Source organism: Heterocephalus glaber, unplaced genomic scaffold, assembly GCF_053883595.1.
Source record: "Heterocephalus glaber isolate CG9 unplaced genomic scaffold, H.glaber_assembly_v1.0 deba00001481, whole genome shotgun sequence".
NCBI classification, from domain to species: Eukaryota; Metazoa; Chordata; class Mammalia; order Rodentia; family Bathyergidae; genus Heterocephalus; species Heterocephalus glaber.
In genome coordinates this window covers 31,443,572-31,464,606 of record NW_028258317.1, presented here as the reverse complement: position 1 = coordinate 31,464,606, position 21,035 = coordinate 31,443,572, and the positions used below count along the sequence as shown (strand labels likewise).

Here is a 21,035-nt window from a genome sequence, read left to right as displayed (position 1 = left end):
TCATTATGCAGTGATATATCTGGCCAACAAATGAACCTTCTTCTGATGAAATCTCTGGATGCCCTGGAAAATTGCTGCTTTGACACTAGTCTTGAATACAAGTATGATGTTTCCATTTCCTTTCTGACAGACACCAGAGATTGGTTCCTACTCTCACATAACTCTCACATGCTGTCATGAAATACTTGCAGGATCTAATCTTGAATGTTTTTGCGGAGAGACTTGAGCAATAACTTTTTAAAACATAATTAAAGCTTATGATAATTAGTAAAGCATAATTAAATTTTTAAAACCATATTTCGACAATAGTTTGCTGAAATACAAAGCAACAAGTATGATTTTATGGCTTAGTCTTTATATTACTAATACCTTAGTTTTGTCTTCTACTTATCATATGAGGGAGGCATATATCTGGGGACCTGGATGCATGACTTAACCTTTTTAAAGATCTGCTGAAATCATTTGAATTTAATTGGTCTAAGGAGAATCTTTGATGATTTTTATTTTCCTGGGAAATCCATTGGCTGAAAACTCAAAGTGGAAATAAACATTTGTTATATACCAGGGGTTCTTACCCTGCTTAACAGTAATGGGCCATCCTCTCCCCCATCTTATGCTTTTTAAAGATTTTGTCTATTAAACTAAGTATGTTAACTTTTGTTTTCTCATTCCAGTAATGAAAAATAACAAAAATGAAAAGGAATACTCAGAATAATTTTTTAAAGCATTAAAGTACTCAGACATTTAATGTTTCAGTTAGTCTATATGACTTGGGAATATATGCTTTTGTTAGGATTTCTGATATATGGAGCCCACCACAGACCTACATAGTACCTTTTTGAATTTCCGCATTTTGGAACCTCCAGTTTGACTTTTCTGGGGTACATTGCTTCTAGGAAGCACAATAGATTATAAGCATTAACATCTAATATATTAACTTAGTCATCTTTTGTGTAATGGGCACTGTTAAAAATATGAGTTAAGTCAGTGTTTACATTTCTGGCCTTTAGAAATTTATGAGATAAAACTACATTTATATCATCTAGTCTGTTCAGGTCAGACTAATAAAAGAACAAATGAAATGATAAAGTAGCTATATGTATAAATGATTTCATTGTGAGTTAATACTGTCAAATGTCCACTTAGTAGGTGGTGGTTATGGGTTCTTCATCATAGACAGGCTAAGATTGGATAGGAACCATTGATCCAATTTACCAAGAAACACTTAAGGGTCAAATGACATCTCAAGAGTGGGGCTTGAATGATGACATGGTTGAAGTCTCTTGAATATAGACAACAATTAATGGGAGGGATAGGAACATTTCCCTGTTATTTGTGTCAACTAAAGTGTTGAGATTTTAAGTCTCATGCATGTCCTGATATCGTTGCCTTTTACAACCAAGGAGTAAGCTCTTTTCTTTTTGTGACATTGTTTGCCTCTCTTTCTCTCTTGCTCTTACTTGCTTTCATTCTTCCTGCTCCCCACCTTCCCCAGGATATTCATGTAACTTGGGATAATATAAAGTTGGGGAAAATTTGCAATTAAGATGCTGCAAACTTTCAACCAGTTAGAAAAATTAGGAATGACTTTCACATATTATCCCCATTGGTTCTCAGGAAAGTTGTTTAAATATAAGGAAGAATATGGAGATAACTTATTTATGTACAGCATAGGTATTTATGCATTTAAAATTTTACGTAACTAAGCACATCTAACTTAAAAATATATTTTTGTTATTGATAAGATTATTTCTTTGTTTTTAACCTTCTTTCCTGATTCCTACTTTCTTAATGACAGAGTTGGGAAAGGGAAAGGCAGATCTGGACAGGGAACTAGTCCTGCAGAGAAAGTAGAATAGGGTCTTCAGAAACTTCCTGTCGCTTTAGTGAGCAGGACTTATCTGTCAGAGCCCAATTAAAAGCTCCCTCCCTGCATGAAGCACTTTGTGTATCCTCTCCAAACCTCTATCACTCCTACAATTAAAGAATTTTTTTGTATTTTCTTATTCCCTGATATTTTGTGGTTGTCAGTCCTATGTACGTAGTTCTGTCTCTGGTTTCAGGCTCAGCTGACACTTAACAGCCACATACTGAACTAGGCATTTTCATATTGTTTCTCATTTAGTTAAGTCTTTGTCATGACACAATTATAAATCTAAGCAAGAATCACCACCTCTTTGGTTTACGGATAAAGTAAAAAAGAGATACACTTTTTCAAGATTATGTGTTTAACTAAGTGGCAGAACTAGACAGAGCCTAAGTCATCTGACTTCAGAGCCATTTTTCTTTCTCTTGCATAGTACAATGTGGAGAACACATTTAATTGGAAACAAGCAATCTGACTCTTGACAATTTTTTTTTCCTGGTTTTCTAACTACTCCGGTCCTGAATGCCTAGCTCACAGCATTAAAGTATTCCTGTCTAATGAGATTGCAGGAGTCCAGGGCAATCCTCCCTCCAGTCAAATAGGGGAAACATTACTAGGAAGTGGTTAATAGATCTGGGAGTGTGCTACCTCAAGTGATAGAATTCACCCAGAACAAATTCACCGTGCTTCTCTGACTCAATGGACCTTTCCCTGCTGAGAGATCTGAGCAGCTGGCTAGCCCGTGTTTGTAGCCTTATTACTTGCTGTTTGGTGCCATCTAGTGGTCGCCTATTATTGTACCGCTGCTATCCTCATAACCCTAACTGTTGCCATTCTATCCTTGCCTAAGGTTTGGTTAATTACTATTGAGCTTTTACAAATACAATAGCATTTGTATAGGGAAAATGGTAATTGTTATTAGAATTTATTATTAAATGACCTTGTATTTAATTTACAGGTTTGGCAACAATAAACTAGGGTATTCAAGATTTATCTCTGGTTAGTTTAGAAAAATTGGTCATTGTGTCTCAGTTGATATAACGACACAAATATCAGAATTGTATAGCTTTTCAGGGTTTTTTTTTTAACTGGTGATATTTTAATATACTCTGAAAAGAGATTCAAATAAATAATGACATTATTGGATATAGACTTTTACAACTCAAGTTCTCTTAGACATTTCTTAGAATTCTAATAGAATATTTATGTTAGCAATTTCAAAGTTTGACTTTATACTTAATATTATCAGTTTTTATTTCCACTGAGATATAAAAATAACTCCTTTTTGTTTTTAATGGACAATTAATCTGTCCCAATTTTTCTTGATTTGGAGATGTCAGTCAATATCTGAAAGTACCTAGAATGAGGTAAATATGTGAACTAATCACCTGGGGAAGTCTTTAAGACTTAGGACAAAAATAAATACTTTAAAATATAGAAGATTTTGAAATCAGAAGGAATTAAGCTTTAGGAATACCTAGGGACATACTAGGAAATTGAGAAAAAGTAGAAGGAAACTATTAAGAAAATCAATTGATGCATACACTCCAGCGTTTATACTAGTTCATGTATATACATACATGTTAGGTTATATATTCATGTGTTACAGCATGCAACTATCATTGTAGTCGTGAATAAATTCATAACCTCATCTAATAATAATAAAAATAATTTCTGTGAAAATCATTAGGTAAATATGAAAGATAAACTGTCTTTTTGAAACCTTTGTACCTGTGTATCTTGGGATGCTAAGAAAGGAGTGTCAGTCCAGGTGGTAGAGATTTTTGTGAGTCCAGGATAACTTGAAAAGCAGGACCTAGACGTTGCCCTGGTTATTGAGAAAGCTGAACCCTAATGCTTGAGTCAGGCTTTAAGAGAAATCCTTTCTCCACACAAATACAGCCTGTCTTTTAAAATTGTCTGACAAGAAATAGAAGTTAATTTTTCTTGATTGAATCTTAAGATATGTTTTATGAATTTTCCCACTCATAATTATGTTTGCTTATAACTAGAGCATAAGTATCAAGTTTTGTGTGAGTTTTTTTTTAACTGACTTTTATTTCTTCCCTGTAGAGCTTTTGTCCATTTTAAACTCTTTTACAGTTCTCCATTTGGTCAGTTCTTGAACAGTCAATAAATTTTGGTTGAACGCTTATACACATCAGACAGTATACCAGGTGCCATAGGTACCACAGCTAGGAACAGCAGAAAAGGCCTCCACCCTCATGGAGTTCGCAGGATAGGGAAGAGATAGAAACCAAACCCTCTCCCACATCGTCCTCATCAGAATTTACAAGATTGTAGAAAGTAAGTTCATACAGGATGCAGGGGAAAAGTGTTAAAGAGGTTTCCTCCTGGGCCAAGAAAGGTGTCCCTGAGAAAATAACATGTGTAATTACATAGTTAGAGGCAGTGCAACAGTCCAAATTGTCAAAGTATTCATCAGTCTGTGTCTAATTATATCTTTGGTTTAATTCTGTCAAATTTTTGTCTGCATGAATATAGAATGATAGCTTAAAAAAAGAACTTCCCTGTAGATTCTAAATTTAAAAAAGACTTTAAATATATACCAATCAGGAATAGCCTTTCTTCCTTTGGAAATTTGGTTTGTTTTTAAAGGATGCAATGGTCAGATGTTAGATGTTGATTTCACAGATTGGAAATGAAGTTTGCTGGTTGAGCTCGTTAAATTCATGTAAGCTGTAATACCAGTTCTGCACGACTTGTGATGGGTGATTACTGCAGCAGCTTCTTTACAAAGGATTTTCCAATGCCATATTGTTATGTAATAGAAACTAAAAATAAAAAAATCCTTAAGATATGTTGCCTTCTCATAGGCTTCATGCAGGCCACTGAGATAGGTATTAGGCTTGCCAGGTGGAACAAAAGGCCAGGAACCAAAAGTCTCCTTGTTCAGGTCGTGCTCTGCTCAGAGCTTTGTGACCTTGAGCAAATTCTGATGGCTGTCCATCCTTTTGGGTCTCTGATATCAAATGTGGATGCATATTTGTACAGAAGTGTTGGGGAAAGTTACTAATATGTTCATAAAATATTGAGAGGGTTCTTGACACCAGCCAAGGTTATAGATACCGTTTAAAAGAAAAATGACATAACGTATGGGCATTGAAATACAGTATTGGAGAAATGCCCTGAGATGTATCTTCTTAAGCAGCAGATACCATGAGGCAAGCCAAAGCAGAGCCAGGATGATTTCAGGGGTGGGGGTGGGGGAGTTGGGAGAACTCAGCATTTCCTCCAGTTATAAAGCAATAGTGATGACAAAAACTTTTTTTAAAAAAAAGTAAAAAATTGCCACAAGCAATCACCTTATCATATTAACTTGGAGTTTTGTGAGAGAACAATTCTTTTCTTCAAATGGTATGTATTCTTTCAGGAGAATTGGGGCACAAAGCCCCAGATTCCAATTGAATTGTCACATGGGGTAACTTTTGACAAGCCTGTCATTTGTCCATTTTATCTTCTGACCCAGGGGTACTCTGAGAGATCAGAGGGTAGACGAGGATTAATGTCATTGTGCACAGATGAATACACAGTTTCTTTAAGAAAGAAATTCCATTTGTTGAAGTTGACTAGGAAACACGAAGCATTTAATAGTACCTCCTAATCATGCCTTGCATTCCTCTCCCTTGTTATTAGTCAGATGTCATCCTCAGCTTATATCTTGAAACTTAGCTTTTTCTTTCCTTATGCAGATGATTGTAGTATACTCAGCATAGGTAGGAGGAGAGAGGACAACAGCCTTTCTGTCAGGGCAGAAATAAAGCTGTTTTATGACTCCTTTTCTCATCATAGAGTTTCAGTCCTACCATCTCATGTTTTTGTTTTTGTCCAGAGAGTGCTCCTGCACTAGCATGGGCCATGGATACCTGTTTTGGTATAAAGTTGTCCTGGTGAGGGGAGAAGTGGGTGGGTATACATGTCATAAATCATGGAGCACATTTATAGACTTGATAGATTTATAGACTTGATTGATGTATAGACTTGATAGAAAAATTAGAATCCTGTCATCTGACTTCACTTTTGGAGCATTGTGAACTCCTACGGTATATGAAGAGTAATTATGTAGATTTCTCATGATTCTAACACCTTGTCCTTTTTGGCATCTAAGCACGGGCTGTATATTGGGAGTTGGACTTGTTCTGTCTCTCATGAGCCACAGCAGCCAAACGGAATCTCGGGTTCACGTGGCAGCATCGCTGAGGAAGCTGTCTGCATACCTAGATGACAGTGGGAACCAGAGCAGGACCTTTCAGGAGGTAGGAGATGAAGATTGTGCTTTTCCTCCCTTTGCTACCTTTTGTTTTCTTGTTGCTGCTTATTTTCTACTCATTCTTTAGTTACCCTGAAAATTAAGTTCTTTCTCTGTTTCAACTGTGATAAAGAGAAAATATGAGTGGCAAGCAACTTGTATTAAATGCTGAGGTTTTCAAATTGTGTGGCTGTATAAATCAACTTAGATTTACATGTGGCATATGAGATAAAACCCTTTAGTGAATGCAGAATCCCAAGTCAGCATCACTAGAAAGCTCTTCCAAAGAAGAGTTGCAATTTCTGGAAGATGGTTAGATGGAAATTTTTAGAACTGTGCTCAAACTAAATGTAACTTTAAAGAAAATAACCAGGAATATGCTTAAAAATACTGCAGATTGAAAGGGATTTGATTCTTTTTTTTTTCCCCAACTGCCCACAAGCATGAAAAATTATTGAGGAAATTCCTTTTATCATGCAATATGGCACAAAAATATGCAGAATTTAAATACGTGTGACATAATCTGTGTGTGCTAAGCCTGATATGATGGAATGTTAGGCCTGTGTCATGCCCGCCTCTAATGCCCAGGTGAAGCTGAACTGCCTGAACTGCTTTGGGAGGAGCAGGGGTGACCTTGCGGCCTGGCCAGATTCGCCCTCTCATGAGAGGAGATTCTATTTCATCCCGGCCTGCCCAGGAGCTATTGATGAGTGCATAATGGCTGCTGTGTTCCCCCCTCAGCTCCTCTACTGTCAGCAATAGGACTTGTTGGATTGGTGAATTTCTTTGGGGCACCGAGGGTGAAGTTTTGTTCTAAGACATGCACCACATTTCCATTTTTAAAGTGGTGTAAAGCATGATTTCAAAGTAGGTATTTTTCAAGCCAGAGGAGAAACTCTTGTGACCAAGGAACGATTTGATTAATACATGAGAGCAAGGTTTTTATGACTGGTGCATCTGTCTGCTTTGATGGTTTGATTTATAAGACCTTAAACAAGCTGTTTTTTTCTCCCTTCTGATGTTTTATTGTTCAACTTCTACCTTGAAAACTGCTTACATTTTTCATTTATCAACCCTCAATAGGAGCTGAATTTTCCACTTTATCTTAATAGCATCCTTCTAAGGAAGGGTTTTATTATGAAAATACAAGGTAGCAGGGAGGGGATAATGAATCCTTGATTTGCAGAAATTGGGACTGAGATTGAGTGACTTGCTCAAAGTTACTTAGCTGGTAATTGGTCAGTGGGATATACTCCTAAGTGTTGTCTCTGTTGCCAAGATTCTTATTTATATATTTATTAATTTGTTTGTTCATCTGTTTATTTACTTACTAATTTTTCACAGCAGTGCAGTAAAATAGCTAGTGTTATCCCCATTTTACACAGTTTATCTAACTGCTGAACATACATTTCTCTTCTAAGTGCGCTGCACCACTTCTGGGAAATCTTAACATCGCTATGTTTCCCTTCTTTATACTCTGGTCCTGTGTGGCCTTGGGCGGGATGTGTGGCATTCATTAGTAACCACTGCTGGTGAAAATCTGCCTGTTTCCTTCTGCTGTTGATGGGTGTTGTGTTCCGGCAGTGTGTTGAGGATACTTTTTAGCTTAGAGACTGAAGACCTGGGTTTGAATCCAATTTCTGTCTTCCAGCTATTTATAATTGAGTCTCAAGGCCTCATTTAAGAAGTAGAAGTAATGATACTCACCATGACATTGTTATTAAATATATTAACAAAAAGTTCCAGCCTCTGATAAATGTTTTTGAATGCAGTTCTTATTCCGGGTGAAGTCTGCCAAAATATCTGTGTCAACAAAGTCATGCTCTTTGATTTTGCCTCATGAAAAAACATTTTCTGCTGTAACTTCCTCCTCAGGTCCTTGCCTACACCCTTAGCTGTGTATGCACATCTGCATTCAGTGCTGGCATTATTGAGTCTGTGGAGGCTGAAGATATTATGAACAAGCTTCGACTGTTGGTGGAGAACAACCAGCAGGTTGGAATATGTGCCTTAATTATTGCTCTCCATGGGTCTCATGCTGCTCCTAAATCCTGCTTTTGAGTATTCTGAGTTAGGCTGTGATGGAATTTTTTTCATGTCTAGAGCTGAGGAACTTCTATCTATTCTCTTCTCTCATTGCCGTGGCCAAGAGTCACACATTTTTTTCTCTCTCTTTCTCTCTTTATCCCCATCATCTTCTATAAAGATTTTTCTTCTTTGAAAGTGTATTGATAGGGTTTTTTTCCCTCTCTCTCCAACTATTTACTCTATATTTACAAAATTTTAAAATATGTGGCTAGGGAGTATAAAAGTTATGTGAGGATAACAACAAAAATTTGTAAAGGTATGAATACATAAAGAAGCCTTATAAAATCAAACTTCAGGAAATTCAAGGCAGAAAAATCTCTGCCCATACTGAATCTGTACAGGAATATTTAAATACCTATAAATGAAATACTCTTAAAATGGTCTTTCTGAAATATTATTCAGCCTTAAAAAGAAAGTTCTGACATGTGCTACAACATGGATGAACCTGGAGGATATTATGTTAAATGAAATGAGCCTGTCACAAGAGAAATACTGCATAGTTCCACAGTGCTTGAGTAGTCAGAATTACAGAGACAGAAAGTAGAATGGTACATGAGGGGTTGTGTGAGGGAGGAATGGGGACTTCCCTGGTTCAGATAGTGAATTTTATGTGTATTTCATTATAATCAAAAGAATTGGAAAAATATACCTCTAATCATACATTGTATACAATTTCCCCACTGGATTTTGTTTTTTAAAGATTTCTCTGAACACTTAACATTGATCATAGTGGGTTATTCAGAAATCAGTGGTATTGTTACTATTTTATGGTTGTATAATTGCTCTTTTGCATTTAGCATGTTTTACAGAATCAAAATATACAAGTTTTCATATGCTGTGCTCATTGTGGGATGTATTCTCTTTTTGTTCAGGAATTTAGTCCTTGTGTAGTGTGCCTTGGTATTTTTACCTTTCATTCCTTCTGAGAATTTGGATTGTTTGAACTAAGTTTCTTAGGAGTACGGTATTTCCTAAGACAAACTACTCAGTCCAGATGCATTCCTGGCAATTAGACTCTGAAGTTTTTGTTGCTAACCATCTGTGTGTGTGTGTGTATTCTAATTTTCAGGTGACAAAACTTAAAAGAGGAAAGGGAGCTCTTAGAAATGCTTATTTTGAGATGTAGATATATATTTTTTAAACTTTGCATATTTATATTTCTAATATTTTTTTTCTTTTCTTTTTCCCATCCCGTTTTTATTTATTCCAAACAGACTTCAGGTTTTGCCCTGGCGTTAGGAAACATAGTTCATGGTTTGTCTGCATGTGGACATGGGAAAGCTGAAGACTTGGGTAGCAAGCTTCTCCCTGGCTGGGTCAGAATTGTTCTTTCAGAGGTAGAGGTCACATCTTTTGTGCCATCTTATATTTTTATAAAAGAAGAAGCTATTTTAGTGGACCATTTATAGGCACTATTATAATATAGCTTAATAATAGAAGAACAGGCAATTTCAAAGGAAAGAGAGGTTTATTTTTAACCCTGTATAAATAATACATTTTGTCAACCACTATAGTTGTTTTTTAAACTGTATATTTTGTTATGGTATTGTATTGTGATTTTAAAGCAGCGTTGTGTTTTTAAAAAATAAAAACAAAAAGCTACCTATGATCTAACAACCTTAATCTGTTACACTATTTTAGTTTGCTATGATTTTTGGTTGAATTATGCAGGTCATTGTGATCCTGCACATTCAGTACCACTTTGACTATTTCTCTATGCAGTAATAACCTGTATAGAATCCAAACCCAAGAAGCATTTTTCTCTTGATGTATTGTGATGCTTTGTTTTTAGGGCACTCCTACAGTGCTTTGTCTGGCAGCTCTTCATGGCATGGTGGCCTTGGTTGGCTCTGAAGGGGATGTAATGCAGGTAAAGAAAGGAATCTAAATGTGTACACAGCCATGGCAAGAGGAGACTACCCATTATCTTAATATGCTAAGGACGGGCTGGGGATTTATTAGTTCAGTGGTTCTGCCGCCTGTGCAAGCACAAGGTCTGCAGTTCAATCCCCGGTACCAAAAAAAAAAAATGCTAAGGACAGACAAATACATGCTCACAGTGATAGTTATACTGGGATTTTCAAAGCCTTGCTGTATGAAAAAGTGTTTTTGGCCAAGAATTCTTTCTTTTTTTTTTTTTTTGGTACCGGGGACTGAACTCGGGAGCTTGTGCTTGCAAGGCAGGGAGCAGCAACACTGAGCTAATTCCCCAGCCCCAAGAATTCTTTCTGTAGATTTATTCCTTATTTTATTTGATGTGTAGGGATTAAACTTCTCCAGTATAGATACTTTCTATATATTTTTCTGCCTGAGCAAAGTGATTGAATGCTAAGAAATTTAAAGAATCATTCACAGAAACTCCAGTTTGTAGCTGTAATATTTAAGTTTATATAGAAGTTTCTTTTAACTTCACAGTGATTTCACAGCAGGCATATATATCTGTAAGTTTATAAGTAACTCTAAAGGAAGTCCTTTGTTCATATAAAAGTTTATTGCATGTCCGCTACATGTCACACTGCACAAGTGCTATCAATGATATATAAAGCAAGGGCCCTGCCCGAAAGGGCTCATAACCCATGTGTTTGAAATATAAAGACATATGATAAATTATTCCATAGTTTAGAAGGAGATTGCTCATATACTGGGAATATAATTATTTACTTTTTGTTGGGGGGGGTGTTGGATATTTCTCCTTATTCTTTCAGCTGAAGTCCGAAGCTATACAGACTTCTCATTTTCAAGGCAGACTTAATGAAGTCATTAGAACTCTAACTCAGGTAAGAAGAATTTAAAATCCTTGGGTGGAAAACAGATATTCCTGTTAATCATTTATTTTCCTATACATGGTCCAAAATGTTTTACCTGGAAAATGTGTAAGTCCTTGGTTATTCATGCTGAGCTGAAGGGGTGTTTGGGAATGGTGTGTGGTTCTATATTCACTGACAAACACACAGTACATGTGGACAAAAAAGAAAGCTGGCATTTTTAGTTAAGTTGATATTGATTTCCCTTAAAAATTAAAGCCTGACCTGCAAAAAACATTTGACCCTCAGGACAAGGAAAATTGGAAGGTGATCAAGGTGATCAGATATCTAAGAAGAATGATTGAGGCAGTAATTCAGATATTACTGATAAAAATATTTGGGTAAATCATTGTCCTATTATTTGTGGCAAAAGAATAAACATACTCATCTGCTAAGAAGTGTTTATATGTTTAAAGGTTTTTATTTTAAAAATTTATATCATTGCATAAAATTTGAAAGAACAGAATGAAAAAAGCTAAAAATATGTCATGGGTGGTCTTCCAAACTTTAAGCAATTGCTGCTAATGTTTGGTCTTATTTTTTCAAGCATTCTTATTTTGTTTGCATGATTTGCACTCTTACTCTATATAGAATGTTGTATCTTTCTTTTTTTATAAACCATGGCTATTATAATGCCCATCACATAAAGGACTTTTAATAATTCATGCTTTAGAAGCAAACATAAATCTCTGAACAAGCTCTTTTCCATGTATGAATATAAATATGCTCAGAAAAGAATTTTACTGATACTTAAGTTTCTATACCTGAGGGGGAAAATCTGTAAATCAAAACTATTATATTAAAATGCTTATTGGTGATAAAGCAGTAATAGAAAATTATGTAGAGGAGAACAAAATAATAACTCCTAGCTTTTAGAGGTATTTTAGTCTTAAGTAACATGCCCTTCTTTTCTACTTTAAAATTTTTCTTTTAGCATTTTTTGAAAATCCTTTGAGACCAGTCTGACTCAGCAAAACCTGAGAAAACCACCAGCATTTGTACTTTCTACCCTCATTGATTGATTGGTTCATTCATTAATTCAGCAAACACTGAGCACATCATCCAAGTCTAGTGTATGAGACACATATCACATCTTGTCATAGAACTTCTCATTACCAGCCAGACCACTATCTCATAAAAGATTAGTGACTGTACATGACCTTTTATTGAATGGAACTTGGATCTTGCCCATCATTGAATTGTTAAATTTTTATCTACAGGTCATCAGTATCTCGGGGGTGATTGGTCTTCAGACAAATGCAATCTGGCTTCTAGGACATCTTCATCTATCTACTCTGTCCTCAAATCAAAATAGAACTTCAGGTAAGATTACAGTCTTAAAACCCAGGAGCTGAAGGAAGAATGGCTCTGTACTTTGTTAAGAGCATTAATCTCTACAACAGCCCTAAGTAGTGTGTATTCCCTACTTTACTTTATTTCAGCGAAATGGGGTGTGGAGACACTTCTTGATTTAGGGTCCAGTGGCACCAGATGGCAGATGGTGGACAAGTGGTTTGAATTCAGATTTGTTGACCCCCAGACTCCCTGTGCACTCACTCATCCTCTCTGCCTCTCTTAGAGGGTAGCATAGCCCAGTGTCTTGAACCTTTTAGAACTTTCAATGATACAGACAGCCTGCTGAGGCACTCATGCCATAGGCTCCCCACCACTGGTGTAGGTACTCTAACCCTGTGTTTTACAAATGAAGCATCTGAAACTTAGGATTATATGACATATAGAATTAGTTCATGACAGATCCAAAAGTGAGAAATGAAGTCCTTGAAGACTGGAGCACACTTATTTTACTAGATGTCATGGCATTATGTTTCATTAAATTCTCTTTATATATAACCAGAATTTTTTCTCATGCTAGTTATATAAAATAATGGGCTAAGTACATTTAAAGAGGAACACTTTCTCAACCATGGAATTGAAATTGAGTCTTAATAAATTATTCCCTTTTCTGTTAGTAGCTTTTTGATAAAAACAATAAAAATATCTGTGATTCCTACATGCTTAATTTATGTTTATACTTGGAGATTTTCTTGGAAAAGTTGTCACTGTTAACTCCTTGCTCCTTGCTCTTTATAGAGTTTTAACTAATGGCTCTTTTGGGCCCAGGCCAGAGAGATTAGGTACCAAAGATTCCTCATGGAAATTTCCTTTCCCTTATCCCTGATGGATGATCTACTAACATGGATATGAGCCATTGTGGTTATTGTTTCCACACTTCAGTTGCTCTGTAGCTATAGAAATAGGACATTGGTCCACAGCCTTCCCAACGTAATGAACTTTCGAGGGCTGGAAATTGTCATATTAAAATGTGAAAAAGAAAAAAAAATCATATTGAAAAGCCTTGATAATGCTAGTTTTGAAGGTCAGGGCATTCATAGTGTCCTGGTAAATTAAAATATTTATGTCAGACTTTTGCTTTTGTATATATGTTTTTTTAAATTGTTGTATTGTAGGATAGTTGGTCTGGCCCACATAGACTCAAATTAGCTAGTAGTGGATCATCCTACACCCAGGTTCTTCTGAAAGAAATACTGTTTATCTGGAAAAGTACAGTTACTTGTTCCTGGTGGAATTTTCCAATTAAGCCATTTATTGCAGTAAAAACCATCTCATGAAGCAGTTGTGGGGAACTGGGAGGAAAAGGATTTAGGAGACTCTCAGGACTCAACTAGCATTAAATGTCACTGCCTCACCATTAAAGGTCAGCAACTACATTTGGTGTTTTGCACATGTTGGTCACTTAGAGGCTCCTGCCTTAGTTAAGAGACTGGTACTGTTAATACTGGTGGCTGAATTTCTGTGGTTCATGGATCTTATTTAGCCTGTCCTGAAGAGGCCCCTGGAACAGTGTGGTCTAAGCCTTGAAGCACAGCAAACTCCTCAGTGACTCGGAGGAAGTCACTACATTGGGAGTTATTGATGTGACAATGGGGAAAGAATTTTTTAATCAGTTTAGTTATGTATTCATCCTCGGTGATTTTTTTTCAGCCTCTACTATAGTTTTACTACCATTTTAGATTTGCCATATAGCTTAAGTGATTACTTCAAGGCCAGTCATCTAATCTGATAAAATTAGTTGCAGCCACAGAGCATTGCGGTGAGATTAATGGCATAAACATCTCCGCTTTGTCTCTATATTGATATGACAGCGTGAGATCATTATCTCTCCTTCATTAGTCCTGCCAAGTTCATGGGTTAATTTGATCATTTTCTGTTTCCACAGTTCCTACTGACTATAGCTATTTGCCTGAAAGCAGTTTTATCAGAGCAGCCATTGGCTTCTTCATTGCAGGAGGAAAAAAAGGCAAGTGAGCACATTTTTTGGATTTTATCATTCTTTCTACATGTTAAGTAAGTTTGTGTATCCTAATCATGCTTCTGTAGAATTAAACAGTACAAATCTCAAGGGGTGAGTATTTTCTTCTGCTAAACCAGCCTCCTGATGGAGACAATGAGGAGGCTAAGTACAATAATTGCTGCATAAACATACACCTTCTGTGGACTCTAAATCACAGTCTCTGATTTGGGTAGTTCTGTGGATGCCTTAATCTTCTATTTGACCCTTCAAAAATATAAAATACACGTTGCTTTTTCTGTCAATTTCAAGTGACAGTTTGATCTAAGCAGAGAAAGCACACCTGGGTTCAGTTTCTGTCCCAAAACTGTCTTGGAAATAGGTCTTGTCTCTGTACTATGTGTGATCGCTCTGTGAATCCCTGCTTCTGCTTCCTATTTTTGGGTTTTTTTTCCTCTGTACATATTTATCCCTTTGTGATTCTGTGTTGCTGCCACCCACACTAGAGCATAAGCAACTTAAAGATGAAGATTGCATGCCTTTTGTTTTAACTGGAGTCAGAATAATGCCATGTAAATTATTAAGTAAGTGCTCTTTAATGATACATGTATACTTTTTGGAGCTTTGCAAAAAAAAAAATTAGAACTGAATGTGTCATGACTTAGGTACCAGCTTCATTTATGTAATATTCTTTTGTTGATATTTACTAATTTCATTTTTTTCTTGGCTGGCCAAAATCAGCATCTGTGTTATAACAAGACCATTATAATTTTTGAAAAAAAAAGAGCTGTAAAATGAATTAAAATTATAAACTAGAAGAAATCTGGAGGAAATAGTTTGATTAAAGAAGGTCATGGAAGAATAAGATCTTACCATTGGAAAGGAGGTAAAGATAACACTATCTGATTTCCCACTGGATACAGTAATGCCTTGAGCTTTCAGATTATAAACTGTTTTTGTAGCCTGAAGACACTTTCCTTTAGTTTCGAGAGTTCTAGAATATATGCTATTATTCTAGGGTTCTGAGTTATCATTATTTGCTTTTAATTACCCTCAGTAAAAATGATATATAATTATGCCATCATTGTACATAATATATAAATATATATTACATTTAATGTACAAATTATTTTGACTACATTGTCATGAATTAAGTCTACCTAAAATAGGTGTAAGAGAGATGTCTTCATTAGTAAGAAATTGAATTCTTAACTAAATGAGCATCTAAAATTTCTATGGCTAGAATAATACTAGGACTTTACATTTTTGCTATATATTTTATAAGGTTATGGATTGTTATATTATAAAATTTCAGTGATGTGAGTTATTTCCATGAGAAATAAAATCAGAACTGTTAGATCAAATGAAAGATGCTTTTCTAGTAAATACAATGTTATTTTGGCTCGTGAAGTTGATATTTCTTGGCACATATGAACTTTCTCTGAATCTTGTGGGGGAGTTCTTGGGTAAACGTAATATTTGATAATTCTGCACTCATGGTACAACAGGAACTGTTCTGTATGAGACTGAAAAATGAGATGGAACTGGAAGCGGTGCCACAATATGCAGTCTTGCTGAAAGCTATTTGAAAGCAGATAAATGAAGTATTAAAAAAATGCCATATTACCATTTGTGGTTTTGGTATTTTTAGGTTGTGGGAGAGGGCTGCCTTCTTGGCAGGTTTACTGACTAGATTCAGAGGAAAATCTATTCAGCCTTACACATTACTAATGATGACCCCAGAGGAGTGAGGGCCGTGGGAGGCTGACCTCTGCCTCGGAGCCCATTTACAAAAACAAAACCAGACCCTGCTCTTTGGGACTAAATGCGATGGCCAAAAGCGGAGGTGTGCATGCAAACAAGTGTTTCCTTCTTCAATATGCCTGGCTCATTTGAATTTTAATAACTCTTCTGAAGCAGCTTTTGAGTTTAAATGTGTGGATGTCATTCACCAGAGCCCACTGGGGCTGCTGGTAGCGAGGATGACAACTTTGGTGAACACTTTTGAGGAAGAAATTGTTTTAGAGAATAAAAATAATGCTTGGGATAGGCTTAAAACAGAGAACTTCAGGGCTGGCATGGTTTCATTGCTTCTGATTGCTACTTTTAACTTCAATAATGCGTGAGAGAGGGGAAATGTGGTGGTTCTGCTTGGTCCACTCTTATGCCAGGATGAGATTGGGCATTGTGATTTCCATCATAACCAATCAGGTTTGAGATAGTGAGCCTATTAATCTACTGTTAATCTGCTTCCTAGCACTTAGGATTTTTCTCATCTTGGATGTTCACTTTAGTACTTAAGTGATAGAATGTCCAAGAGGTTCATGGCCATCTATCTATTCCTTTAATTGGCCAGCACTATAAAAGCATACTAGGTAGATGAAATTCCTTCAGTTTTGAAAGAATTTAGTTCATGGCTTTGGATATAATTTTTGAATATACCATATGACAGTCTCTCTTCTCTGTTAGGCCTGGACTACTTAGGTATACTATTCCTTAACTTTTCTCATCATCATTTTCTATGCTTGTGGACAGCTCTTGACTATGGTAGGCTTGAAACCTTTGCTGACAATCTATTCTTGCTACCATAAAGTTGCTCTTGCCCCTGTAGGCCTCAAATTTTTGTTTCTTACCATTTTTCCTTCTGTTCTAGTCTTTTAATCTTTTTCCTGATTTCTGATCTTTATGTTTTCTCAAGCTCATATTATATTCAGATTTCATCAAGATTTTATTTACTTCTTTTGTGGAACATTTAAAACATAGAGTACTTAATGTAATAATTGCTTTCTAATGCTGACATTAGGCATCTCTACATAATAGGATTATTTTTGTTATTCTACTTCTGGGAAATGTGACTAACACTTTCTAAGCTTGTATTTCATTAGTAAGCTTTAAAAATCACAGAAGTATTACGTGAAAAAGTATATTTAAATCTATATAATACAATCATTATGAATGGCATTTCCTTCTTAATATGAATTCATTGATTAGTGAAATCTGTGTGTAAATACAGGGCTTATCCATAAATTATCAGTAGGTATATTGTCGATAGTTTGGAACTTTAAGCATTAAGTATATTTGTGAAGAAGATGTTTAGCTGAAGGAACAGAATTACTGAATTCTGAGTATAGAATAAATGATATGAGAAAGTTGTCTATTTTGTGGTAAAATTATGGAGTTAGTTGCCAAGACTGTACATAATTTTGGAATAATTTAACTTAGTAATATTCTACCTATACCACTCTTTAAAATGTTATTAGAAATGAGTACTTGTATTTAACTTCAAAAATGATACAAAGAAGAAAATAAGAATCCCCTATAATATTACCGGCTAGAGATAGCTTCTATAGATACTGCAATCCTTCTTGATGTATGTATTGGTTATATTTGTTCATACTGTCTTTATTATCTAACCTTATTTTTTGAAAATTCAGTGTCTTTACTGTAAGTAGATATAATCACCACCCATCTCCTGCAAAAGGAGACTTAGATGAAGTACACAAAGAACCCTATTGCTTCACTTTTTGGACATTTGTGCTTTGTGAGTTTGAGTTTTGTTGTAAATATCATTAAAATATTTGGAAGAAAAAAGGTCACCAGTATTCCGTGACTCTTGATATATATTATCATTTTAGATATTATTCTTGTTGCTTTTCTTCACGCACAGCTTTTACACATTATATATATATTTTTATATATATATATATATATAAAATGTGTAAACATATTTACTTATTTTAAACTTCATATTATAAATGTTTCCCATATATCTACATCATTATTAAGTGGTTGTAGAATATTTCATCAAATGATAAATCATAATAATTTGTCATTTTAAAACCTTCTGTTATAATGAACCTTCTTATGCATGGAGCTACCTTCTGCTATAGCTTTCCTTAGGATATATTCTGAGCAGTTTATTACTGTGCAAGAGTCTGAGGGTTTATGACTAGAAGTTTGGCAAGATCTCTTTACTTTTCAAAAGGATTGTGCTACTTTTCAGTTCCCCAGCCCTTTATGAATATGCCAAGCAGCACATCATTGAAGTTAAAAGTGTGGGAGCCAAACTGCCTGGGTTCATATCACACTTCAGCTGAGTGCTGCCTACGTGACTTCAGGCAAACTACCTAAGTCCTTATGCTCCAATTGCTTCTGTAAAATGAAGAAAAAGAATTGAACCTTTCCAAAGAGTTTTTAAGGAGTTATGAGTCACTTTATGTAATAATACTGAAGAAACAAAGAGTAAACACCTTCTAACTGTAACGTCAATTATCGAAACAACATACAGATACAGATAGGGCCGGGGATTTAGCTCCACCACCTGCCTTGCAAGCACAAACTCCCAAGTTTGAAAAAACAACATACAGATAAAGCAATAATAAAAACCAAACAAATATAAAATGATACCTTCACAGTGCTTTTATTTATATTTCATTGTGAAGAAAATGTATATTTTTTTGGATATAAGGGTTTTTTAAATTAAATTTTGATTTCATTTTTAAAATTTATACTTTTTACCTTTTGTTTTGAAATAATCTCAGATATATAGGAAAGTTGGCAAAATTTACAGAAAAGTTGCAAACTATCTCTTTTCTGGCTGAAAGAAAAAAACTCCAATATTCCAAAACTTCACCTAAACACCCTATTGAAGTTTCACTGACCATTTCAGTGACATCTGTAATAGAGACAGATCTAATCCAGAATGATGCTCTGTTTCATTTTCATGTCTCTTCAGTCTTTAATCTGGTACACTTCCTCATTCCTGTGACTTTCATGACTTTAAGATAGTTATTTTTCTAGAATGTTCTTCAATTAGAGTGTGCCTGCTATTTCTCATCTTAGAGTATGGCCAATAATTTTTGGTAGGGATATCACAGAAATGGAGCTCTGTTCTTCTCACTATATCTCGTCAGGTGGCACAAGATGCTCGTCTCCCTCCACAGTGAGGTTGACCTTCGTCACTTGGATCAGGAGATATCTTCTAGGTTTTTCCATCTTTAGGAGGATGTTTTAGTTACTTTTCTCATTGCTGAGACAAAATACCAGACACCCAAAGTTAAAGTAAGAAAGGTTTATTTAGCTCACAGTTTGTAGAGGTTTCAGTCCGTAGTTGGCTGGCTCCAAGGAAGGGTGGCATGGTAGAGAGGCATTGCAGAGGAGAACATGGAGGGAAGACAAGAAGGCAACAAACCAGTGAAGCAGCAAGCAGCAATGACAGCAGCCCTCTTTCTGTCCCTTATATTCTATCCAGATTACGTGCCCTTAGGGCAGGTAGCACTTACACCCAGGATGGGCCTTCCCATTATCCACACCCAGAACTATGCCAAACCAATCAGTGAACTAATTTAGTAATCACACATCCTTGATCCCAGCATCACACACTTAATACCAGAATCACACACTCTAGATCCAGCCACCTTTGAAAAGCCCCACCTATGATTGCATGAGGCTTTGGAGGGACACCTAGACACAAGCCATAATGGGGTTTCTGAAGATCAAACCCAAGTTCATGAGTGTGGTAGACAAGAACTCTACCTTGGAGCTATATCATAGCCCCAGATTTTTCCAAGTGAATTTACTTTTTTTCCTTTATCATCAATAAATATATTATGTGGAGATATTTTGAAACTTTATAAAATATCCTGTATTTCGTTCTGTTTTTATCCATTACTTTTGTTATCTACTACTGTATCTTGCCTGAACTAATTACAACTATGATAGTTGCCAAAAGGTGAGTTTTAAAAATTCCATTATTGCAGATATTTTTTTAGTAGTTATTCTGCCCTAAGGAAAAGGCTTGCCTGCCTTCTTCCTTCCCCTTCTCCTTCCATTTTCCCCTTTCTTTTTCAATAATGTGGACTGTTGATTTCCTAGTTTATTTATTACTTAATTTTACTCATTATTTTGATCTTCAAATTGTCCCACATTTGACCAATAAAAGCCACTTCAAGTGGCTCTTGTGTCCTTTTGACATGACCCCATCATTTTCTGAGTGCTGCCTTACTTTGTATCACAAGAATTTTTTTTAGGTATTTCTTGTACTATTTTCAGCTCTGTATAACCAGGTAGCCCAGGGTCTTTTTAGTGAGAATGCTATTTACAGGCTGAGATCTGGACACAGTGTATCTCATTGCTACTGGGGTAATAATCACTGCTCCAAGCCTGTTCAGTGAACAGAGTTAGGAAATATATGTTCTCTTTTTCTTCTATATGTATTTCTATATTTAGATCTATTTCTCTCTCTATAACCCCAGGTTCACACCAATATTTGCAGTTCCTATTCAAAACCACCAGAGTTTATTCTACCTTTTTTTCCCAATTCTTACCTTTCTTTTGTGCCTCCTTTTTCTGACATTAACAAACTTGACTTCCTTATTCTCAATATATTTACTCATTTGCACAGTCCACATATGTGGGACCAATCTCTTGTCCCCATGGGGTCACAGCCTGTGAAACCGCCACTAGTGCTGCCCTGCTTGTAGGCCTTCCTGCTGCCAAGGGGCCCTTGATATTTCTGTTTCTCATAACTCTGAATGTTTGCTCTTAAGACAGAATACTCTACCAGCTTTTAGTATCTGATGTTTCAAATCAGTTATTTTCTGTAACTCTCTTGGTTGTAGAGTAGTTTCTGGCAGGGGCAAAGCATCTCTTAGTTGACACAAATATGCCATACTGTAATGATCTTTGTTTCTGTTT

The 21,035-nt window shown here is 35.8% G+C and overlaps 1 protein-coding gene across 22 annotated transcripts in view; it reads left to right on the top strand.

The window, feature by feature from the left end:
* Positions 1-21,035, top strand: part of Focad (focadhesin) — a 357,541-nt gene that overhangs the window by 303,525 nt on the left and 32,981 nt on the right. For 20 of the 22 annotated variants that reach the window (XM_087183409.1, XM_087183408.1, XM_087183411.1 and 17 more), the window contains 8 exons: positions 12-101; positions 5,997-6,144; positions 8,013-8,132; positions 9,440-9,562; positions 10,018-10,095; positions 10,931-11,002; positions 12,250-12,352; positions 14,268-14,348. In XM_087183409.1, the coding sequence (XP_087039535.1) occupies positions 12-101; positions 5,997-6,144; positions 8,013-8,132; positions 9,440-9,562; positions 10,018-10,095; positions 10,931-11,002; positions 12,250-12,352; positions 14,268-14,348 (815 nt within the window). The remainder of the gene's footprint in view (positions 1-11; positions 102-5,996; positions 6,145-8,012; positions 8,133-9,439; positions 9,563-10,017; positions 10,096-10,930; positions 11,003-12,249; positions 12,353-14,267; positions 14,349-21,035) is intronic. The other 2 variants (XM_087183403.1, XM_087183407.1) reach the window with 2 other exon arrangements.